Source organism: Culex quinquefasciatus, chromosome 3 (assembly GCF_015732765.1).
Source record: "Culex quinquefasciatus strain JHB chromosome 3, VPISU_Cqui_1.0_pri_paternal, whole genome shotgun sequence".
Taxonomy (NCBI): Eukaryota; Metazoa; Arthropoda; class Insecta; order Diptera; family Culicidae; genus Culex; species Culex quinquefasciatus.
In genome coordinates this window covers 22906831-22932358 of record NC_051863.1, presented here as the reverse complement: position 1 = coordinate 22932358, position 25528 = coordinate 22906831, and the positions used below count along the sequence as shown (strand labels likewise).

Genomic DNA, 25528 nt, shown 5'->3' with positions numbered 1-25528 from the left:
CGGCGGCAGATTTTTTGACCATGTTTCTCTATGGCTCAAAAGTTGCGGATTTTTGTCCCCTAAAACATATCAAAAAATCTCGAAAATCAAAAAATACGTATTTTGGGTAATTGAGTTTTAGTGAAAAAAAAGTTGATAAAAAAAAAATTTTCCGTGTACCTATTTTTTTCTCAAAAGTCCTCAACAATACCTACAACTTTGATCAGAAAATTCAGTCAAAAGTTACAGCTGTTTGAATATTTACATACCATTTTTGTATGGACAGCAGCCAAAATTGTGTGGAGACTTGTATGGGTGAACCAATGACGCAAAATAGCTTATTTGGTCATAGGGAAGGCCCCCACAAAGTTTGAGACAAATCAAAAAATACAAAAAATAAAAATGGTCGAAATCGGCTGATTTCGTAGAGAGTTGCTCAGCATCCATCTGAGTACTGAGAAGTGCAATATTTCAGCACTTGTGTCAAAAAGTAATAAAGTATTAACACATTTTTTTGAGTTTGACACTTATTTTTATAGCAAACAACAAGAGTTTCACTGAAAAAAAATAATAGGTTCTTTTTCGGAGTCGCAATAAAAAAGTGTTGCTCAACTTGTGCAAAAACTTGATTTTTTAAAAATCCGTGAAAAGCTACTTTGAAGTATTTAATACAGAAACAAACTATAAATCGATAAATGACTAAATTAGAACCGTATGAAATCCAATCGTGCTTATGTACCTGACCCCCCCTCCTCCTAATTATCCCAATGAAGAAGAATTTATTATTTAGTGAACCTGTTGGTTCACAGAGATTACCGGCACCCGATATCGGTATTACCTACTACTAGCAGCGCACCGGTTGACACGTGAGTTGATCAAATTAGGTATAGCACGCGGGTCCCCTGCCGGTTGTCGCCGGCATTTTGTTGTGTCATTTGAGCAATCCAGACCGGGATTGACTTTCAGCGAGGACACGTTACCTTTCACGAGCCCGGTGTTCAATCAAGCCCGACGACGATTTGGTTCAGCAACTATTAGTGATTCGATAGTTGGTTTTGTAAACAAAATTGAACTAGATTTTTGTTTTCGATCAAATGACTCATCGAAACTAGCGCCCGAAAAATGCACTTTTTAAGTCGCGCCCTCCAGTATCTCACCTTCGGGACGTCATCCGGGGGGCATCCGGCGAAGGTCTCCGCAGCCGCGGCAGTTCGTGCAACACCCGGTGGCGGTGGCGTCGTCTGCGGGTACGGACTCGCAACACGCTAATGTGTCAATCATTTAGAGTTTCACCAGCAAAATTGGCGTGCACACGAGAGTCTAAACCAAACAATTTTTGTTGAATCTATTTCGCAGACAAATCTTCGAGGGCGTCGACTACATCCACTCGAAGAACATCGTCCACCGCGACCTAAAGCCGGAGAACATTCTGCTCGACGACAGCCTGAACGTGAAGATCACCGATTTTGGCTTCGCGCGGCGACTTAAGGACGGCGAGAAGCTGTTTGGTGAGTGAACTCAGGTTGTTCAGTGAACCGTGAACAACGTTTGTTCAGTGCGCTTCTAGATTGATCGGAGCCGGTGATTGTAGTTACTAACCAATTCTTCTTCCTCTTTGTTTAGACCTGTGCGGCACGCCTGGATACTTAGCACCGGAAACGTTGAAATGCAACATGTTTGAGGATGCGCCCGGCTACTCGAAGGAAGTCGATATGTACGTAATTAAAAAAAAATATATATATATATTGCAGCTCATTTATCATTTACTGAGGTGTTTCGTCTCTCACTCGTAATTTTGCAGTTGGGCCTGTGGTGTCATCATGTTCACACTGCTAGTCGGCTGTCCCCCGTTCTGGCACCGGAAGCAGATGGTCATGCTGCGGAACATCATGGAGGGCAAGTACAGCTTCACCTCGCCCGAGTGGGCCGACATCTCAGGTGAGTGACGGTTTGTTGTTTTTTTTGGGAAACGGGTGTGTGAAAATTGTGAGGGAGCTAAACTACTGTTATAGGGGAATGTTCTCGGCTCTCGATCAATTTACGAATTATCAAATTCAAAAATGCTTTGAATTGTTCATCTGCACGTCCTTTAAATGCTCCTTACTGAAAAAAGAACGACAATCAGATTTGTTTCACAAAAAAAAAAAAGTGAAGAAGTTCGCAACGGCTGTAACGACCTATTGCTAACTAGCCAGATAACTATTCTAGTAACGAACCAACAAATTGATTGATCCAGGTTTGAACTTCATCCCGGGTCAGTTACGTCGCTGAAAAAATATAGAATGATTGTTCATAACAAGTTTTTTTTTTCATCTTTAGAGATAGGCTCATTAATCATTTCTGAGATTTTTTAAACAATTTTATCTTAGGGGTAATTCTCCGCCAACTCACACAGCAGTTGCCCCGACCCCTCTTCGATTTGCGTGAAACTTTGTTCTAAGGGGTAACTTTTGTCCCTGATTGCGAATCCGAGGTCCGTTTTTTGATATCTCGTGACGGAGAGGCGGTATGACCCTTTCCATTTTTTAACATGCGAAAAAGAGGTGTTTTTCAATAATTTGCAGCCTGAAACGGTGATGAGATAGAAATTTGGTGTCAAAGAGACTTTTATGTAAAATTCGACGCCCGATTTGATGGCGTACTCAGAATTCCGAAAAAACGTATTTTTCCTCGAAAAAAACACTAAAAAAGTTTTAAAAATTCTCCCATTTTCCGTTACTTGACTGTAAAATTTCTTGGAACATGTCATTTTATGGGAAATTGAATATACTTTTCGAATCTACATTGACCCAGAAGGGTAATTTTTTCATTTAGGATAAAATTTTTCATTTTAAAATTTTGTGTTTTTTTATAACTGTGCAGGGTTATTTTTTAGAGTGTAACAATGTTCTACAAAGTTGTAGAGCAGACAATTACAAAAAAAAAATTGATATATAGACATAAGGGATTTGCTTAAAAACATCACGAGTTATCGCGATTTTACGAAAAGAAGTTTTAAAAAAGTTCGTCTTCGTCGATCATGGCCGTTCATGGTCACCCGCGACAGACACGGACAACGAAACAAAGAGAAACGCAAAAAGTAACTTTTTCAAAACTTTTTTTTCGTAAAATCGCGATAACTCGTGATGTTTACAAGCAAACCCCTTATTTCTATATATTAAAATTTTTGTAATTGTCTGCTCTTCAACTTTGTAGAACATTGTTACACTCTAAAAAATATCCCTGCAAAGTTAGAAAAAACACAAAATTGTTAAATGAATTTTTTTGTTCTAAATGAAAAAATTACCCTTCTGGGTCAATGTAGATTCGAAAATTACATTCAATCACCCATAAAATGACATGTTCCAAATTTTTTTACAGTCGAGTAATGGAAAATGGGAGAATTTTTATAACTTTTTAGTGTTTTTTTCGATGAAAAATACGTTTTTTTCGGAATTCTGAGAAGCCATCAAATCGGGCGTCTAATTTTACATAAAAGTCCCTTTGACACCAAATTTCTATCTCATCACCATTTCAGGCTGCAAATTATTGAAAACACCTCTTTTTTCGCATGTTAAAAAATGGAAAGGGTCATACCGCCACTCCGTCACGAGATATCAAAAAACGGACCTCGGATTCGCAATCAGGGACAAAAGTTACCCCTTAGGACAAAGTTTCACGCAAATCGAAGAGGGGTCGGGGCAGAGTTGGTAGAGAATTACTCTTAGTTGAAATTTTATTTTTCCCGTGTTCTTTTATTCTACACCCAAAATTCAGAGTCGAGAGAATCGTTCCCTCATAATTTATTGAGAGCTCAGCTCCATAATCGATAGAACTACTCACACCATAGAAAAATAGTTCATTCGTTAATTGAAACAATAAAACTTCAACAAGAGTCATACGTAAACTTCTGATCACTCCGGTGTTGGCCGAGACAGATAAGTCATTGGGTTAGTCTGTCAAAGGTTACTGGTTCGACTCCCGTAGTCGACACTTTTTTGATGGATTGACTTTTTTTGCGAATGCACCTTGAGAGAATAATTCTCTCGCCCATCTCGGGCTGTGTTCTCTGTGTCCGTAAATGGTACCACTATTCTCTTGGCTCGAGATCATTATTCTCTCGGACAAGTTCATATTTGTTTTTGATAGTATTGAAATGTTTATACCCTTTCTTGTCATTTTACTTTTAGCCTTTTTAGTTTTTTCATGTTTTTATTGCATCTTTTAAATTTGTTGCTTGTTTTCACGTTTTTTTCTTTAGAATGATACGGCATACGAGAGGATAAAGAGCACGATTCGGTAGTAAAATGGTACTGAGCAACTCTCTACGAAATCGGCCGATTTCGACCATTTTTATTTTTTGTATTTTTTTTATTTGACTTAAACATTGTGGGGGCCTTCCCTATGACCAAATAAGCTATTTTGCGTCATTGGTTCACCCATACAAATCTCCACACAATTTTGGCTGCTGTCCATACAGAAATGGTATGTAAATATTCAAACAGCTAAACATATAAAAAAATCTCGAAAATCAAAAAATACGTATTTTGGGAAATTGAGTTTTAGTGAAAAAAGTTGATAAAAAAATTCGCAAATTTTTTTCCGTGTACCTATTTTTTTTTCACAGGTCCTCAACAATACCTACAATATTGCCAAAGGCACCAAATTGATCAGAAAATTCACTCAAAAGTTACAGCTGTTTGAATATTTACATACCATTCCTCTCGCGTGTTCATTCGTTCATTGGAACAGTTCATTCTATGAGTGGCTGATATGGACTAACGACCGCCACTTAGTCACCGAACCATGTTGGTCCATACGGCAAAGGCACGGTTCAATATGCCGAAGGTCTTGGGTTCGAGTCTCGGTACCGGTACTTTTATTTTGATAGATGAACTTTTTTTGGAAGATGAACCATGAGTAAAGAACTCTCGGTAATTTCGGGATTTATCCTCTCCGTCCGCTCACAGTACCATTTTACTACCGAATCGTGCTCTTTATCCTCTCGTATGCCGATACCCAGTTCTGGGTGTAATGACAATCAAGAATAGGTTGCTTTTAAGGTGAAGCCGTTGATCATTTTCGAAGAAAATTGATCATCACTATAAAATATTCTGTATTAAATTCAATTCAACGAATTTCAGCACCAAAAGGAATCAGCATGTGCCGGTTGTTGCCTTCTTGAAGCCACTGAAAGAATTTTTGATCTAAATCAATTGTGCTTCAAAATTTATATAATTTTGTGACACAGTCATTGACGTCTTAGTTGGCAATCATTGATTACTGACGATTTCCATAACTTTACAAGGAATGGAATAATCGTTACCAAAAGGAATCAGCATGTGTAGGGCACTATTCTAAACAACTTGTTGAAGGAATTTTGTCAAAATATTGAAAGCGATGAAAAATTTATATCTTTGAACGAAAAATCATGACAATGATGGAAGTCTTCACGTGAAAAATAGAAAAAATACGTATAAAAAAATATTAGAGAAATCGGACTCATTAGACTGCTAATTTTTGATAGAATGGATAATCTCTCAAAACATTTTAGAAGTCGGATTTTTTTCTTTTTAAAAAACCTACTAATGTTTGAAAGAATGGGATAACTCACAATATTATTTAAAAAATCATTGAAAGAATTAATAAGCTCACAGAAAAAATAGGATTTTTTGGTAAGAAAAGCTATTTTACAAAAAAAGTGTTAGACTATTTAATATGTTTGTAAATATTTCTGCACATTTTTAAATATGTCAGAATTTTTTTGAAAATGTTACAGAAATATGTATCATTTTTTTCAAATTCGACCTTTTTTCCATTCGACCCCTATCTGAACATAAAATCTATCTTTGCAGGAATATTTGGGGGATTATTTTTATTTCCAAGATAGCTTTTAGGCTCTGCAATCCATGCAACTTGTCCAAGACATCGAAATTGGCAATCCACACCCAGAACTGGGTATCGGCATACGAGAGGATAAAGAGCACGATTCGGTAGTAAAATGGTACTGTGTGCGGACGGAGAGGATAAATCCCGAAATTACCGAGAGTACTTTACTCATGGTTCATTTTCCAAAAAAGTTCATCTATCAAAAATAAAAAAGCACCGGTACCGAGACTCGAACCCAAGACCTTCGGCATATTGAACCGTGCCTTTGCAGTATGGGCCACCATGGTTCGGTGACTAAGTGGCGGTCGTTTGTCCATATAAGCCACTCATAGGATGAACTGTTCCAATGAACGAATGAACACGCGAGAGGACTATACTCTCGCAATATAGCACTTTCCTCACGTTTGTTTTCGTGAGGACTATTCCCTCGTTCTTTAACTTTGGGTGCAGGAAAATTGAAAGAGCGATTTTGCGCCATATGTAAAAATAATCATATAATTCTAAAATTTGACGAGACATATATATTTTTTCTTAGAAAACTTAACCATGAGTAAACAAAGTGCTATTTATTAAAAGCCAAACTTCATTAAACATAAGTTGAACGAGAATCGATCGAAAAACAGCTTTATTTACAAATTACGCTTAGGACCTTCGCCTATTGGCCGAGATGTCGCTAATATTGAGTCGCAAAATTAGCGAAAAAAATATTTTAGTAAAATCACGAATCAAATTATGTTTTTGATGTTTTATTTCGGGTCGTTCAGCACAAATATGGCCCAAAAATCTTCTTTAGTTATTTGAAAAAAAAAAGACCAAAAAAAAAATAGGAAGAAAATGAAAAACAACGAAACGCTCCTAATTTGTAGTACACCCAAAATTCAAAATCGAGATAATCGTTCTCTCAAAATTTATTGAGGGCTCAGTGCCAAAATCGATAGAATAATGGTACCAACTCACACCATCATAACAAATGAGTTCATTCGTTAGTTGAATCAATAATTCTCCAACAAGTGTCATACATCGACTTCTGACTTCTCCATGGCCACCAAGCTGTGGTGGCCGAGGCAGCTAAGTCATTGGATTGGTTTGTCAAAGGTCTCTGGTTCGATTCCCGTTGTCGACACTTTTGGTTTTTTGTTTGACGGATGAACTTTTTTTGCAAATGAACCTCGAGAGAATAGTTCTATCGCCCATCTCGAGCTGTATTCTCTGCGTCCGTGAATGGTACCACTATTCTCTCGACTCGAGACCATCATTTTCTCGGACTAGCGCTGCCAGTTTTGGGTGTATTAATTTATGAAGAAAATTGCGTATTCTATCTTGAACAATTTTGCTTGCAGGCGCTCAAATGTCATCTTGTTTCCTTTTGAAACAACAAACTTGCCATGAAATCAACAAAAACAAATGCCACTGAAAAAAATATTTAAAAACACAGGGACATTTCAAGTGGAAACTATTGTTTAGGTTATTAAATATTGAATGAATTTAGTTTAACAAAAACCCATATCGTACCTAATGCATTTTTCAAAACTTATTTCAGAGGACCCGAAAGATCTGATCCGCAAGTGCTTGGTGGTGGACCCGTCGAAGCGTATCACCGTGACAGAGGCCTTGAAGCATCCGTTCTTCAATACAGTAGTAAGTAGCCGTGAACCGGCGCGTGTTTGTGTTGCGATAAAGTTTGCAGTTCCACTTCCACCCCCATCATCACGAATCGCCACGAGTGATGGCTGCGACAACTTCCCATCACTCGATTACTTCTTCTACTTCTACTGCGGCTCTCTTACTACTGTTTTAATATTTTAAATCAAATCTACTCTAGCTTCCTCAGCAAATGGCACACACCATCATCCGGTTCTTACTCTCTTTCGAACCTGCTGTTTAACAAAATTGGGTTGAACATCGTTCAACCAGCTGATTTCATTTCACCTGCACTCCGATAAAATGAACCATAATTGCGTTGCTATAAAAATCTCCACCTTGACGTTTCGAACCTGTCAGTTGGCCGCCATTATGGTTGTTTGGTTGTTTGCAAGCAGTGTCCGACCCCTCGCGTCCGCTTGACCATCCTGGACAGAACCCGGCCTACTAAGTCCAGTTCCCGCTCGCGAGTCTTGACCACACACTGTACAAAATGTACACCTGCGTTGCATCATGCTTAGCTGACGTCTTCTTTCTCTCAGTGCCACAATTTCACCCTCATAACCTTACTTTTACGAGTGTTAATTTCGACCAAGGGGAAAGAAAAAAGAAGTTTGCAAGAAGCAAAACATCGGACGCTTCATCACATGATCGTGGCGAAGCCGGTTTGATCTGGTGTTTTTGGTTTAAAAATAGACCCAAAATAACCACCTCAATCGAGGCTCAGCTGACACACAGATAAATAATGGAACTCGTTCGCGTTGAATTTGCGTGAGCGTGACAGGCGCGCGCGTCAGTCGGAAAATGAAGCGGCTGTTTACGTCATCTGACGGGGGGTGTGTGACGCGAATTTTTTGCTTTGTCATGCTGAGAATGATCATGACGGTGTAAATAAAACGTGTTTTTTTCTTAACCTTCGAGCAGCGGTGAATGGGTCAAAGCAGCGCCAACTTGATCCTGATGAAATTATGTTTTTGCAAACTTCTTGCTTCTTTCTTCTTCCATTTTCTATTTTTATTCTTTTTAGTCAAAAGGAATGATTGTACACTTTTATTGATGTTATTTTTCTTATTTTCTTCATCCTTTTTCTTTTACCAATTCGTTTTGCACAAACTCATCCACAAAAAAAATATCGTGTACAAAACCAAAACCTATCGTCAACCGACCGTCATCCGGTGCTGGATCGCCGCTCCAAACGTCAACCAACATCATCAACTGTACCAAACACAACCCCCCGCCCCACCATCGCAAACCAAACAACAAATTGTGTTCCTGGTCGCCCACGTGTGCGTGCGTGCGTGCCTACTTTGATTGGCTTTCCCTTTTCTTCTTCCACCACCACAACTACTACCGTGCCTACCGTACAACCGTGCAACCACCGTGATCCACGCACACAACAAAAACAAACCCCAAAAAAATCGCGGTCCCAGCTTTTCGAACAAGACATTGGCCCGTTGAAACGCAGCCTGTCGGCCAAGTCGAGACGGTTGAGCCGTATCGCCGACCTGGCACTGGTAACGTTGAAAAAACACTATTTTTTATTTAGAATGTTTCCCACCCTCGACCTTTCACACCTGTGTCCGTCCCCCGCTCGACTTCATTTTCTCTCACTGAAAAATAACAAAAACAAGCGAAATCGGTTACTTTTTGAGTTTGTGTTTTATGTTTTTAGCTTGCATTTTAGCAAGTTTTGTTCTGTTTGAGTTTGACAGTTTAACATTACAGTACTAATTCGGTTTCGATTCGGGAAACACTGCGTCTTGCTTGGTTTGTTTGTTTCAGTTTTATCGTACAACAAGTTGTGTTCTGTTTCGTTCTTCCTTTACAAACCATGTTCCCACTATCAAAACTCCAGTCGGTGCAAACTGAGGCGGCTCCAGGTCAAAATTTAACCAAAACAAACACATTTCGGCAACAACCAAAAATAGCTCCCAACTCTAGGCTAGTCCGGTAGCGATAACAAACCGTGTTCCAGGGTTCACAACACTGATTGATTTTTTTCTCTCTCTGTGTTTTTTGTTTCTTCCACCACTCTCGACGCGACTTGCTGATGGTGTGTTTGTGTGCGAATGCAGAACGTCCCGGAAAAAGTACGACTAACTAGGGGCGCGTTCAGCGCGTTCCACGACCACAGATTGATTCGTGTTCTTTGCTTGCCTAGAGTACCGTTTGTGGACGTAGTGGCCGCGCACATTTACGCTTGATAGACGCTAGAACAGAGCTTGTTAGGGGTAGCGTTTTTGCACCGTAGAAGGCGAAAGTTTGGGCACAGATTTTCTGATAAATTTAGTTGTGAGATTTTAAAAGGGTCTTCCAAGTGCTAATGCTAATGCTAACAATGTAAAATGGCATCAATGCATTTGTAAACAAACAGTGCAATCCGCTAACGCTAGAGAATCCTTTCGACTGTTAGCGTTAGCGTTAGCATTTGAAGAACGCAATTCCCATTTTAAATCGTTTTGCTCGAAAAAGTCTGTGCCCAATAGATCATCTGTTAGAATTGGGTTGCAAAGGGCCTGCTACGATGGCCACTCAACGTAACAGGGGGCAAATTGTGACGTTTGGAATGGTTTGTGTCTTGGCTGTCATCCACAAATTTGTCTTCGTCTTCACTGTTCATTGCACGAAGGGAAAAAAATTCCTGGTGGTATTTCTTTCCCGACATTTCCGTCCATCATCCGTCATACCCCCATCAGTGAATGTTTGCTTGAGCAGAAAAAAAAGAATACTGCGTGCTGTGTCCAATTGTCTGTGAAACACAGTAGTGTCATTCGTGTTTCTTCGAAAACCATACTGTCGACCTGTAAAATACATGTTTTAGTTTGTAAAATAACCCCTAATGACTCAATTTTGTTTGGAAAATCATCAAAATTGATTCATGTTGACTGTAAATAAGAGCACTAAATGACGACGGAAATTTTCTTAAAGATATTTAAAACATAAAAAAAATCAAAGGGGAGAATGACTGTCTCACTGTTTAGCGATGTTTTGCGAAATATTGAAATAAAAGTCAATTTTTAACGAGTGTGCTATCGATGAACACATGTCACTATTTGAAAAAAAAGATCATTGCATGAGTTCAGTTTTGAAACTGTTCAATCAAAATGGAAAAAGTACTTACAAACTTTGTTCTTTTTTATTTTATTCCAAAAAAATCCATCAGATGGCATACCGCGTCTTCGCATGTGTTCCTGTTAGTTTGGTAAATAAACAATAAAGTTTAAACAGTTTTTGTTTCGTGTGACATGACAAAATCATAGCTCTGAGTTTTAGATACAAAATTTAACAACTTATGTTTTTTTATCATGAAAAATATTTCGCAAAGCAATCGCTTCAACGTTTGTTACCTTTCAGTTTGGTTCCTAATATTTCTGCATAATCTCAAAGGAACGGCACTGCAAAGGTTACTACGATAAGTCACTCTCACCGCCACTCACGAGCACGTTTTTGTTTGTTTGTAATGTTTTCCCTCTTAGCTTTGATTGGCTTTACACTATCTTGAAAGAAAAAAAAACAAAGATTTTGTAGCACTAACAAGTAATGTTTTCTTCAAACATTGACAATACAAAATCTTACCTGCTGTACAGGCTTTAAACAATGTTTGTCAAATTTGCATCTTAATCTTCCAAAATGAACCCATCTCAATCCAATATGATCAAAGCAAACGAACAATAAAAAACAATAACATTCAACGAGCAAAGAGTTTGCCTCTCTATTGTTCTCTTTTTCTCTCTTTTTACCCATTCTCTCTTCTCCATTTGCAGGGAGCAATACAAACAAACAATTCCGATCTCGCAAAAAACAATAATACTCATCATTTGTGCTCTTGTTTCCCGAATATCTTAGCTTGTTATAACCATGTAAATTTACAACACCTTTACCACGAAAGTGAACGAACCCATTTGATCAATATTAACGGATTGCTTTTTTCTCTCTCTCTCTATTTCTCTTTTTTTCCTTTTTTCTCCCATTTTCTTTTTTGTTTCTCTTTTTACCCTTTTTTTTCGGTTCCTCCCCACTCATTGTTTACTGTTTATGGTTTGCCACCCCCTTTCTCTCCCCCGCTCCCGTCCCCCCTTCCTTTCTGTTTTGCGATCTCTCTTTCTATTTCTCTCTTTTATAGTTACGTAAACAAAGTCAGTTTAACGCTAGAAAAAAGTTTCAATTCGCTATATTGTGTGTTAGAGCAATGGTTAGAATAAAGCGGCTGCGGTACACGCCGGAACCGCTGCGGGCCGAGGACGCCCTCCGGGACCCGTACCGCATCAAGGTGCTGCGAAAGGTGAGTTTCGGGGGGGTTTTATTGGTGGTAATTTATGTTTACCTGATATTTTTAAGTTATTTGAGAAAAAAAAACATTTTCGGATATATTTTTTTCGCAAAAAGGTTGTAAACTAAATTTACCGTAAAAGTTCCATTTCAAGAAAAATGCAGTATTGAAGTGAGCAATATATTCGTATCATAGTTTTTCATCATTTCTCGTAGTTTTCAAACCCATTTTCTCGTTTCCGTAAAATTGAAATCCCGCTCTTCTGAAAACCAAATTTTTTTTGCCTTTCTTACAAAAGAAAGGTTTTAGGTTTGCTTTTGGAAAAACGATTTTCTCAGAAATCTTAAAAAATCGTGCACGGCGGGGAATTGTCACAGAAAAATCCTATTACTAATTTGAAGGTTTTGATGCGCTCTTTCGATTGAATTTTGGCCCGAAACCCGGAACTCAAAGACTGATTTTTGGGAGCTCTTTTTCTGAAATACTTGTGCGATGTCTGTATCCGTTCTTAAAAATTTGTGTCATTGGAAACCGCTCGTAAAACCCACACCACAATTTTTATATTTCAGATTGTAGCCGTGGGGTCGGAGACGAACATTTTATTTTTCGATTCACAATTTTCGACCAGTTAATGTGGTCAAAGGCATTTTTAGATGTATTTTTTGGACTATTTTACAGATAAAACTTTCAAATTAAAAGAATTCAGTTTTGAAACAAAAAGCCATTCGAAAACATGCGCCATAAACTGCTTGGGCCCAACATTTGAAGCATTTCCAAAATGTATTTCCAGATATATAGCCATATTAAATTTTTGGTTTTATACAGAATCATATACTGATCATCAAATTCGAAGTCTCGGCACGTTCTCGCTCGAAAGATCGAGCGCGTTTTACGCTGCGCGTGAAAGTTTTCTTTCTGGCTTCTCATAATAGATCGACAAAGTCAATCCAATAAGTTTTTCTAAATTAAATATTATTAATTTATCTTGCAACCCATAATGTACCTCTGAAAATTCACATCGGGTGATATTAAATAGGGTTTTTTTTTATAATATGTTCTGTTAATTATAATTAAGACTTAATTTAAATATAATTAAAATATAATTTAAATTTAATTTAAATATAATTTAAATATAATTTAAATATAATTTTGGAATAATCTAAAATATTGTTTGAAGAGCGTCTGAAATATCAGATTTATTAAGCAACCATGTTTTTTTTAAATCACTCCTTACATAAGAAAATGGCCAAAAATATCAATTTCAAAGTTTTTTAAGCATTTTAACTTAAAATTTTACTTTTTTGTAGACTCTCAGATTGAGGGACTTCAATCCTATTTGAGCAATTCTTTACATTTTCGCAAATTGACATTTCATTGTTTTTTTTTAATTTGATGAAACCGTGTCCATCCTTCCTTAGGTCCATAGAATACTGCTTTGCATGTATTTGAATACCAGTATGATTTTTTTGATCTATTTGGTGTCTTCGGAAAAATAAGTACACGGAAAAACAGCATAGAGCAATTCCAGCTCAAATCAGGAATTTTTCTATTATTTTTGTACCCGACCCTCTTCGATTTCAATGAAACTTTGTAGACATGTTTTCCTAGGCCTATATAAGCCATTTTTGTGTATATGGAGCCAATAGTACTCGAAATAACATTTGAGGAGGGCGTAAGGTATTTAAATATTTTTGTATTTTGTAATTTAAAAATTACTGTATCTCGAAGCCGTTGCGTCGTATCAAAAAGGGGTCAAAGACAAACTTGTTGGAAATTGGACGGGCTTTCTGAAAAAAATACACTGAAACAAAAATACACGTCACATCTATGAGATTTTTTGATTTTTAAGTCTAAAACTTAAATTTAAAGGTGATGTCACGATTTTTTTTCGTTCAAATTTTTTGAGGAAATAGCATAAAATGTTACCAAAAGACTGACGAAAAATGCAGGATGGTATGTCTCTCCTAAAAAATACAAAAATTATTTACTAAAACTGTTTTTTGAAAAGTGGTCTAAACGTCAAAATTTTTAAAAACCAGTAGTGGGAATCGATTTTTTAGACAATTTTACATAAAAGTCTCCATATTGACCATTGTCCTATGTCCAATACTTGGGAAGATACAGCGGTTTTAAAAATAAAAATGTTGAAAAAAACGGGGTTTTTTAATGGTTTTTGGCAATTTCTATAAAACAGACTTGGTTTTTCAATCTCGTAAATATTTTTACCGAAAAGCTCGTCCAATTTCCCATAAGTTTGCCTTTGACAGCATTTCAATTGGATGTGAGGGCTTACAGATATAAGCTTAATTGCATTGCTAATAACTGAAAATAGAATATTTTTTTCAGTGTGGTAGAAACTAGGATAGTAAATTTGCTTACGTAAATATAAAAACGATATAAATCAAAAAGCTGTCAAAGACAAACTTATGGCTTTCCGGAAAAAATATTTACGAGACTGAAAAACCAAGTCTGTCCTATAGAAATTGCCAAAAACCACAAAAAAACCCGTTTTTTCAACATTTTTATTTTTAAAACCGCTTTATCTTCCCATGAATTGGACATAGGACAATGGTCAATATGGAGACTTTTCTGTAAAATTGTCTGGAGAATCGATTCCCACTACTTGTTTTTTTTTTATTTTGACGTTTAGACCACTTTAAAAAAAAATCAGTTTTAGTAAATGATTTTTGTATTTTTTTAGGAGAGACGTACCATCCTGCATGTTTCGTCAGTCTTTTGGTAACATTTTATGCTATTTCCTCAAAAATTTTGAACGAAAAAAAAAAATCGTGAAATCACCTTTAAATTTTAGTTTTAGACTTTAAAATCAAAAAATCTCATAGATGTGACGTGTATTTTTGTTTCAGTGTATATTTTTCAGAAAGCCCGTCCAATTTCGTACAAGTTTGTGTTTGACCACTTTTTGATACGACGCAACGGCTTCGAGATACAGTAATTTTTTACAAAAATATTCAAATACCTTACGCCCTCCTCAAATGTTATTTCGAGTACTATTGGCTTCATATACACAAAAATGGCGTATATAGGCCTAGGAAAACATGTCTACAAAGTTTCATTGAAATCGAAGAGGGTCGGGTACAAAAGTAATAAAAAAAATCCTAATTTGAGCTGGAATTGCTCCATATAGAATGTTTTATAGTTAATTTAGTATTATTACAAAAACTTGATTTTAACAAACCTTAATCCCTTCATTTATTTTTTTGCATTTGCTGATATGTTTAAGTGGACAAAAATGCCAACTTTTGAACAGTGGATTATTGGAATGAATTGAAATTTTGCCACAGAAAAAAAAACTTTTTTGGAAGTTAAATTGAAATCAAAAAATACTTTTGTGACTTTTCGATATAATGCTTCGTTTTTGAGGTAACGCTATTTTTAGATAAAAATTTAAGATTTTTTTTCATTTCAAAACATCAATTGTCGTGCATACCTGGGCAGACGGTAATAAAAAAATTCATGCCATTTCAATAACAAATACTGTTGAAATAACAGAAAGTTTTTTGGAATCTTCTTGAAAAATTCATTTTTACATAAGGGTTTAATAACAGTTTATGTTATCATAACAAATTTTGTTATTGGTCTGATATTGGTTGAAAGCCAAAACAACTGTGGAATAACATTTTTTTGTTATGGAAGAATAACGCCAATTGTTATTGGAATGATCGGATTAGTTAATAAAATAACAAAAAATAATAACAAAGATTTGTACGAAGAATAACTAAAAATGTTATTCGACTGTTATTACAATAACAATCCAATAACAAAAAAAAAAAAACAAAAAATTGCGACGAATAACAAATCTTGTTATAAATAACATGAAATGTTATTGGCCCATTATTTTCAAATATCAAAAAATTTTGTCCCAAGTTATTTCCGTCTGCTCGGGTATCTGAAAAAAACATGTTCAAAAACTGAGATATAGCCTTTTGAAGAATTGAAATTAAGAAAATGAGTTTTGCTATGTGTACTTATTCAGTCCACAATTTTCAATCGATGATGTCTTGGAAACAATTGATCCTATTTCTAATGTTAAAAGTGAAAAATGTTCGAGATGTTATCAAATATTTAAACAAATATCCTATCATAATTTTGAAACCACTTTCAAAATTCAATTGTTTTAACAGCTTATTTGAGACCTAAAGAATGCCATTCACTAACATTTCAGTCCAAATTTGTGCGATTCATTAGAAAAATCGAGTGTGCAGAATTCGAAGCAAAAGTGTCCGGATTTCGAATCAGCCTTTATAAGTGTCTGGGATTTGAAGCACAACAAGTCATTTTTATTTTCAAATGCTGATGAAAAATTGTTAGAAAAGACACATTTTGCATTCATTCTCTTAAAACTGACAGTTTATACTACATCCTAATGATATTTCTACATTTCCATCTTATTACATGATTTTTTGACAACTAAAACAAAAAAGTGTCCGGATTTCGAATCATGACGTTACCTCCTTCAGTCTTATCTTCTTCAGTGTTTTTAAAGTGTGTTCATGGGACACACGAACGGTATAACTCATTAAAAAAACAATTTTTTGAAAAAAATATAAGACTTATTATTTGTTAAATTTTTAAGGGGGTTTATTATTTGAAATAGCAGACAGTTTATTTAAAATTCAAGATACCGATTTTTAACAACTGCCAAAAATGTAAGATTTGCATGAACGAACTTGTGATACAAATGGCCATAAAGAGAGTAGGTACTGTCAAAGTTCCAGCCAGATCTATAAACTTCATTTTTCTTTTGGTATTATTTCACTATATAGTATAATGATTTTAGACGAACTTTCCGAGAAATTATTCGCAACACATTTTAATGTTTTGGAATCTCATTACAAGTTTTTCAAAGAAATTAATGCAATAATCTAATCGATGTACACAGTAAAAAATAATGTAAATATGGAAGGTGTAATTTTGGAAGGTTGAATATTACCTCATTTATGATGTAATTTTACCTCAAATTAGACTAAAAAGTGACATTACAGAAGAAAAGTGGTAAAATTACTCATTTTCAGACGTAAAATTGCATATTTTTTCGGTCTTAAAAGATGTACCCCTTTCAAGATGTAATATTACCATGATTTTTTTTTACTGTGTACCTTTAAATTCGGGAGAGTTTTTCTTCAGGGTCTTCGTTTAATTTCCTGTTGTTCCGTCAATTTTTAAACTCACTCATATTAAAAATCGCCTCCCCCTTTTCCAGGTCATCGACGGCTGTGCATTTCGAGTGTACGGCCACTGGGTCAAGAAGGGCGAGGGCCAGAACCGGGCCGCCCTGTTCGAGAACACTCCTCGATGCGAGGTTTATAACCTTTATATCAACAGCCTTAATCGGTAAGCTGGCTTGAGGTTCGAGAGAGGAAAGGGGAAGCCACCGTGCAGTTCCAGGGATCACCGAGCTCACTATCTGCTACTAGCAAACCCCCCCCCCCCCCAGTGCGGTGCGTGTGGATTGGCGTTTGCGTCAAGTAAGTCTGGTTGTTCTGTAAGTGCGAACGTATGTATGTATGTCTGTGTGTGTTTGTGCCTGTGGATCAGGAGCGCCAATCCGGGGCAGGAGCAGCAGGGATCCGAGAGCGGAATTTAGCTAGTAGACCAGAAATATTTTTAGGATACATGAAATTTTATGATTTAAAGAAAACACATACTACTTATTTATTTGATATCACTTTGGGTTTGGGCAAATATTTTATCCAGAGTTTTGAGTTTCAAAAACTATACAAAATAATTGCTCTTTCCTGATTAATTGTTAAAGAGCAAATTCGGTCGTATCGTGAAAGTTTTGTTATTTAGCTCTTATATCCTGTAAACAGTTAGTACTTTCATCGAGAGTTTTGGAATCATTTAATCCGTAAGGCAGCTGCAAATAAGTGTTTAGGCCATTATTCGCAAAACAAAATATAAAGCACACCCAAACCTTGTTAACTAGGTATTCTAAATCATATATCTTAATCGCTGAAGTTGATATCTATTCTAGTTTTGATATTACGCGTGCGGAGAAAGTCTGTTTTTTCTATTATCATTATCAAAAGTTATAATAGCTTATGGAACATCAGTTATAGTGTGAAAAGAAAATAAAACTTTTTAGGAAAAGCAAAGAAAAAAAATCATACCCACTAAATATAGTAGCACTGTAAGGTGGTGTAATCCTGTACCAAGAAGCAGAAAAAGCAAGAAGCTTAAACTGAAATGCCAATAGAGCGAATAGATGCTTGGATAAACACAAAGAATGTTAAGATAAACACAGTGTTTAAAAATAAGATTGTTTTATTGCAGAGAGTGAACATTCCCATTTCCCAGCGTCAGATGATTTTTTTTCCTTACTTTTAGTTTTATAATTATGTCGTAAAATTCGAGTTCTGCGACCCCATGTTATGAAAATTTGGGTGGTTGCTTGCTTATTATACAATACCAAATAAATATTCAATTTTCAATTCCTGGATTTGAAATTTTCATATACAGTCCAGATTCGATTATCCGAAAGTTTGTTCGGGACTTCGGATTCTCGAATCATGAACAAAAATAAAATGTAGATATTTTATCTTAGGCTTATATAAGCCATTTTTGTGTATATGAACTATGAAGTCAATTTAAAAATTAATGTACCTCGAAGCCGTTGCATCGTAGCTAAAAGTGATCAAAGAATTTTCGTTATTGAACCTCAGGTACCCAAACAATTTATTGCAGTTTTAGTGAAAAAAGTTGATTTTTTCCATTTTCCCTTTTTCTGCGCGCGGCGCGTATCTCAGAATCCTGTTGATGAACTCGTCTTTTTTTTAGTATGTTATGTAAAATGTCCGAGGAATCCAATAAAAATATTTTCAGATATAGGCTCTTTGGTCCAGACACCGTCAAAACGGCATTTTAAAGTTTCATACGACCTTTTCATATGTTCGGCTAGATTATTGAAACTTCTTACTATTTTTATTTGAAAAGGTCAACTTATCAAATTTCATTTGCATTTAAGACAGATAAAATCCGTTGAAATGGCGGAGAGTTTGTATTTTTTTTAAAAAGTGGTTTTTGCGAAAATCGACGAAAATGGCAATTTTTTGGACCACCCTAACACGACCCAGGTCACCCTAATGGCCAAACAAAAAAAAATACGGGTCTAATTATTTCGGCCAGAGAACCCCCAAATTTTGAACCCGATTCGAACACTTTTTTCCATGCTGTTTTCGTGGGGAATTGCTTTTTTTACATACAGTACTTGTTTGGTAACTGGGCTCAGTTAAAAAACAGACAAACGTCAAAAAACCAAAACAAACCGAAATGACCGAGGGGTCAATGGATGCAAAAATCATGTTCAATAAATAATTTTTTTTTCCAAACTTTTATTAAATTTCAAGTCACAATTAAATAAATATGAAAAGTAAGCATTTTAAATAAATGTGAGCAACTTTTATTTTTATATTTCTTCAGGAAAGTATTACGCATTGGGTGTTCCCTCATAATTTTTCATTCAGCCCAGTTAGCGAGTAGCATTCGGTGATTGGGCTACGTTCTCAGTCCAGTTACCGAACCAGTACTGTAAATGATAAAACGAGTTCAATTGAAATGTTTATTATTTAAAAAAACAAGTTTGTTAGTTCATAGGTAGTATTCGATTGTATTCTTAATGAAGAGCTGAAAAAAAATCTTTCTTCTTTGGTGATGCTGGTTGTTGCAAAATTATGATTTCTCAGCATCACCAAATGAGCCCTCATTTTTAAGTTGCGATATCTTAGAAACTTGGATAGATTTTCATTGTTATAATTGAAACTCTTTTGAAGTTGTTTGCTTTTTTTTATTAAAAATAATTTCGAAATTTTAAAATTAGGTGCACATTTTTAAAAGAGCTTAAAATACTTATTGTTTTAAATTTTGGAAGGTTAGAAATTTAGTTGAGTAATTTTACCTAAAAAAATGTGTATAAATGTGAACCTTATGAAAATTTACCAGTTCCTGATGTTACATTACACATTTTTTTACACAAAATCTTTCATCATTCCCTGATGCATATTACCATAATTTTTCTTCTGTGTATCGTAAGTTTAAAAGCGTGGGCTTAATTGGTGACACTGAAAAAATCTAAGTCAGATAAAAAACGGGAAATTTTTTTTTTCCGTGTAACTATTTTCTCAGGAATCTCTTGAATTACAACATTGCCAAATGCACAAAATTGAGCATGAGCATGAGCATGGTTGACTGCCAATGAGCTGCTACTCCGTTATTGACAGATCAGCTGAAGTTAAACAATGAATCAAAAATGATCAGTGGGAGCCAACCATCCATTCACTGTTTAACCTCTGAAGATTCCTACTTTATTAGTCAATACCGGCGCCCTCCCAAGAAGCCTGCAGTTCAACGAAAGGGAGAAATGTTAGTCCGATAGTTGAAGTTGCAGACTCATCAAGCACAGAGTTTTTCGCTATATACTTGTTGATACCGCTTGAGATCGTTGAATCCACAGCATCTCCTTCAAGCATCACGTGATTATTTTTTTTTGGGTTAGTAGGATAAGGTATTGGCTTTTCGATGCCTCCCGAGCTACGACGCTATGGGGAGGACTTTCATAACAGACCCGTTGGCGAGCCTTCCGAGCAACGATGCTATGGGAATGTCTTTCTGGTTAACACACAAAATCACTTACATACAGTTATTTTCCTCCACTATTAACTCGACGATCCAAATTGTCAGTGCGTCTTTCGTTCATTATACAGAAATGGCTTTTTCACCGCAAAAAAAATAAAAAAATATTCGAAAAATTTAAACACAATCCACCCGACGCCGTGCCTTCCGATCAACGATGATATAGGAAGGGCTTTGAAAATCACAAAAGAAATCACTTTTCACTCCGAATATTTTTACGACCACGCGCTCCCTTCGCCAATTATGCACTCAAAATTGTTGTCAAAATTGTAAAAATTGTAAAAATTGTAAAAATTGTAAAAATTGTAAAAATTGTAAAAATTGTAAAAATTGTAAAATTGTAAAAATTGTAAAAATTGTAAAAATTGTAAAAATTGTAAAAATTGTAAAAATTGTAAAAATTGTAAAAATTGTAAAAATTGTAAAAATTGTAAAAATTGTAAAAATTGTAAAAATTGTCAAAATTGTCAAAATTGTCAAAATTGTCAAAATTGTCAAAATTGTCAAAATTGTCAAAATTGTCAAAATTGTCAAAATTGTCAGAATTGTCAAAATTGTCAAAATTGTCAAAATTGTCAAAATTGTCAAAATTGTCAAAATTGTCAAAATTGTCAAAATTTTCAAAATTTTCAAAATTGTTAAAATTGTTAAAATTGTCAAAATTGTCAAAATTGTCAAAATTGTCAAAATTGTCAAAATTGTCAAAATTGTCAAAATTGTCAAAATTGTCAAAATTGTCAAAATTGTCAAAATTGTCAAAAATTGTCGAAATTGTCGAAATTGTCAAAATTGTCAAAATTGTCAAAATTGTCAAAATTGTCAAAATTGTCAAAATTGTCAAAATTGTCAAAATTGTCAAAATTGTCAAAATTGTCAAAATTGTCAAAATTGTCAAAATTGTCAAAATTGTCAAAATTGTCAAAAATTGTCAAAATTGTCAAAATTGTCAAAATTGTCAAAATTGTCAAAATTGTCAAAATTGTCAAAATTGTCAAAATTGTCAAAATTGTCAAAATTGTCAAAATTGTCAAAATTGTCAAAATTGTCAAAATTGTCAAAATTGTCAAAATTGTCAAAATTGTCAAAATTGTCAAAATTGTCAAAATTGTCAAAATTGTCAAAATTGTCAAAATTGTCAAAATTGTCAAAATTGTCAAAATTGTCAAAATTGTCAAAATTGTCAAAATTGTCAAAATTGTCAAAATTGTCAAAAATTGTCAAAATTGTCAAAATTGTCAAAATTGTCAAAATTGTCAAAATTGTCAAAATTGTCAAAATTGTCAAAATTGTCAAAATTGTCAAAATTGTCAAAATTGTCAAAATTGTCAAAATTGTCAAAATTGTCAAAATTGTCAAAATTGTCAAAATTGTCAAAATTGTCAAAATTGTCAAAATTGTCAAAATTGTCAAAATTGTCAAAATTGTCAAAATTGTCAAAATTGTCAAAATTGTCAAAATTGTCAAAATTGTCAAAATTGTCAAAATTGTCAAAATTGTTAAAATTGTCAAAATTGTCAAAATTGTCAAAATTGTCAAAATTGTCAAAATTGTCAAAATTGTCGAAATTGTCAAAATTGTCAAAATTGTCAAAATTGTCAAAATTGTCAAAATTGTCAAAATTGCCAAAATTGTCAAAATTGTCAAAATTGTCAAAATTGTCAAAATTGTCAAAATTGTCAAAATTGTCAAAATTGTCAAAATTGTCAAAATTGTCAAAATTGTCAAAATTGTCAAAATTGTCAAAATTGTCAAAATTGTCAAAATTGTCAAAATTGTCAAAATTGTCAAAATTGTCAAAATTGTCAAAATTATCAAAATTGTCAAAATTGTCAAAATTGTCAAAATTGTCAAAATTGTCAAAATTGTCAAAATTGTCAAAATTGTCAAAATTGACAAAATTGGCAAAATTGGCAAAATTGGCAAAATTGGCAAAATTGTCAAAATTGTCAAAATTGTCAAAATTGTCAAAATTGTCAAAATTGTCAAAATTGTCAAAATTGTCAAAATTGTCAAAATTGTCAAAATTGTCAAAATTGTCAAAATTGTCAAAATTGTCAAAATTGTCAAAATTGTCAAAATTGTCAAAATTGTCAAAATTGTCAAAAATGACAAAATTGACAAAATTGTCAAAATTGTCAAAATTGTCAAAATTATCAAAATTATCAAAATTGTCAAAATTGTCAAAATTGTCAAAATTGTCAAAATTGTCAAAATTGTCAAAATTGTCAAAATTGTCAAAATTGTCAAAATTGTCAAAATTGTCAAAATTGTCAAAATTGTCAAAATTGTCAAAATTGACAAAATTGACAAAATTGTCAAAATTGGCAAAATTGGCAAAATTGACAAAATTGTCAAAATTGACAAAATTGTCAAAATTGTCAAAATTGTCAAAATTGTCAAAATTGTCAAAATTGTCAAAATTGTCAAAATTGTCAAAATTATCAAAATTTACGAAATCCACAAAATTCCAGAAATTCCGGAAATTCAAAAAATTAAAAAAAATCAAGAAATTCATGAAATTCAAGAAATTCATAAAATTCAAGAAATTCAAGAAATTCATAAAATTTAAAAAATTAAAAAAAATCAGCAAATTCAAAAATAATAAAAAAATCCCTTCTAAAGGTACATTTTTTTAAACATTTGCATGTTTATTTTGTATGACCATAGCTCGAAATATTGTAAAGAGCATTAAAAAAAGTAAATCTTTCCCAGTCCTGCGGGGAACACCCTTGAAGTGTATCGGGGCCGGCATTTACAAAAGCGGATTCAGTGGCAGTTTCACTCTCAACTTAATGTTAACATTTTAAGGTTAATGTTAACATTCCATAGGTCGCCTCCCTAAGGTGTCGTGATAAGGTCCAGTTTGTGACGATACACTACCTTCCCTTTACTAAGCAATCGATTCCAGAAGGGAAAGGATCACCAGTTGTGTTGGTCCGAGCCGGGATTTGAACCCCGATCTACTGCTTACAAGGCGGAAGTGTTGAGTTGAGTTTTAGTACTTTTTATTTTCTATTATTGAACGAGCTTTTGACAGTTGAAATTGGAAGCTAGATTTCTAAAATCAATTTTTACTTATTGGTTTTACACGAAATTCGTTTTGATACTTATTTAATGGCTATTTTGCTTTAATATAAATATTATTTTATTCAAACATTTCCCGACCATGATACTTCTACTTAACACGTGGCACCAGGTGGAACCAAAACCCACTGCGCGAGTTCACCCCAATCGTCCGCTTTTTCATCTTCATCGGGACATCAGTCTTGGCGGATATTTCCACGTCAAAATAGCTCAACAAATAGTACACGAAGCACTTGGCCTGCATCAGAGCAAGCCGCGATCCGATACAGTTCCGCGGCCCAGCTCCGAACGGAAGATACGCATCCTGGTTGATGGCGTGCCGATTCTCGTCGGAGAATCGCTCCGGTTCGAATCGCAGCGGGTTTGGGTAGTAGCGTGGATCACGGTGGATTGCTTGGACGGGGATTTGCAGAGTGGCGCCTTTTTCAAGGGTTACTTGGGTTCCGTCGGTGTTTTCCATGACGTACTCCTTGGTGCAGCGTCGGTTCGTGAAGGCGACCGGTGGCCACAGGCGAAGGGTTTCCGTAATGACCATGTCCAGATATTTCATCTTTTGCATGATTTCGTAGGTTAATCGATCGGTGCCAAGGCCTTCTTGGACGGTGTCGATTTCCTGGCGGAGCTTTTCTTGGCAGTCCGGATTTAGGGAAAGTTCGTACAGCACGAAGCAGAGGGCGGTTGCGGTGGTTTCAATCCCGCCGAAGAAAAAGGACGCTGCGGCGGCGGTGATCTCCAAATCGGTCCACTTGACAGGGTTCTCCAGGGTGGCTGCCGGAAGAAATTCTTGAACGGTTGAGAATCCCGCACTCGCCAATTTCTCGTCCACTTGCTCCTGTTTGAGTTCGTTTTTGCGCGCTTGCATCAACAGGTGGATAAAGTCTGGCCGGACTACGTTGTTCTCCTCGCGATACCGGATCGTCCGCGTTATGATGTCCTCGTAAAAGTCGGCAACGTCACGCGGGGTCAGTCGCAATCCCAAAAATATGAACACCTGCGGCGGAATCACGGTTGAGAGGAAGAACTTTAACCCTTGGATGCCGGCTGTAACGGACAATCGAAGGCCATTCCGGAAGAACTCGTTGTCCGGATCTTGCACGGAGTCAGTATCGATGCCGAACGAGATCGAGGTCATCACGTCGTTGCCAAGTCTGGAAAGAAAATCACCCATCAAAACTCCACATCTGCACCCAATCCAAGCCCCACTCACCGTTGAAACAGATCCTTCGCCTCCCGTTCGACCTTCCCCCCTTGAGCCAACCTTTGCATCGCTCCCTCGCTGTACGTCGCCAACAGCTCGAACATGTTCCGCATCTTGCTGCCGGTGAACGCCGGACTAAGCCCGGCCCGGCCATGCCGCCAGCGAAGTCCCTCGGAAAAGAACAGCGAACGACCGATGAACGGGTCCACCTCCGGTGACACGTTAAACGAGTGGTCCACAAAATGGTCGAAATCCTTGATCGTAATGCGCTTCAGCAGGTCCAGATCGTGCACCAGGTAGCCCGGTCGGCGAAAGTTGAAGAAGCCGGAAAAGCGAGCCTCCGGAAACTGCCAGTAGCCGGCCGAGGCGGATTCAACGCCGGTGGTTTTGCCGGCCAGGAATGGCCACAGGTTGCCGAAGAGTGGGACCGGTTTGGGGAACGGAACCGCGCGCCGTTCGAAGTAATCGTAGGTGGCGATGCTCCAGCGGTACAACAGGTACAGCAGAAGCGCTGGCAAGGCTAACGTGATCAGCAGTGCCACGACCATTGTGTTGTGAAAGATTTAGTTTGATGACGAATGCACTCTTTGAATATTCTGTGTCCGGACTTGCACTCGACTCGAGTGCGACTAATCGGCGAGAATGCAGCGATAGTATTTATATGAATGGAATGATGGTGAAGCGTAGGGCTTATCAGTACTGTATGCTTGTATGTTGTTTGATGTGCTCTTGCTGTGATGGCAAATGATATTTTGTTACGAAATTACGAAATAAATATTACACTATTATAGTAAACACATTGATGATAAGAATTTCATGTAATCATGTTAATTGAA

General features: G+C 35.9%; 2 protein-coding genes across 6 annotated transcripts in view; one reads left to right on the top strand and one right to left on the bottom strand.

Moving 5' to 3' along the window:
* The window catches only part of LOC6047795 (phosphorylase b kinase gamma catalytic chain, skeletal muscle/heart isoform), a 32006-nt gene extending 13970 nt beyond the window's left edge, over nucleotides 1-18036 (top strand). For 2 of the 5 annotated variants that reach the window (XM_038261775.1, XM_038261774.1), the window contains 8 exons: nucleotides 1336-1487; nucleotides 1603-1693; nucleotides 1781-1917; nucleotides 7388-7485; nucleotides 8919-9002; nucleotides 9564-9578; nucleotides 11612-11770; nucleotides 16983-18036. In XM_038261775.1, coding sequence (XP_038117703.1) covers nucleotides 1336-1487; nucleotides 1603-1693; nucleotides 1781-1917; nucleotides 7388-7485; nucleotides 8919-9002; nucleotides 9564-9578; nucleotides 11612-11770; nucleotides 16983-17117 — 871 coding nt within the window. In that variant the 3' untranslated portion in view covers nucleotides 17118-18036. The remainder of the gene's footprint in view (nucleotides 1-1335; nucleotides 1488-1602; nucleotides 1694-1780; nucleotides 1918-7387; nucleotides 7486-8918; nucleotides 9003-9563; nucleotides 9579-11611; nucleotides 11771-16982) is intronic. The other 3 variants (XM_038261776.1, XM_038261778.1, XM_038261779.1) reach the window with 3 other exon arrangements.
* A 5357-nt stretch (nucleotides 18037-23393) lies between these two features.
* Nucleotides 23394-25310, bottom strand: LOC6047797 (cytochrome P450 9e2). The gene is made up of 2 exons (XM_001864768.2): nucleotides 24702-25310; nucleotides 23394-24642 (listed from the first exon to the last, which is right to left on the bottom strand). The coding sequence occupies exons 1-2, from the start codon at nucleotides 25238-25240 to the stop codon at nucleotides 23586-23588; spliced, it is 1596 nt and encodes a 531-aa protein (XP_001864803.2). The 5' UTR covers nucleotides 25241-25310; the 3' UTR covers nucleotides 23394-23585.
* Between the last annotated feature and the right edge of the window lie 218 nt (nucleotides 25311-25528).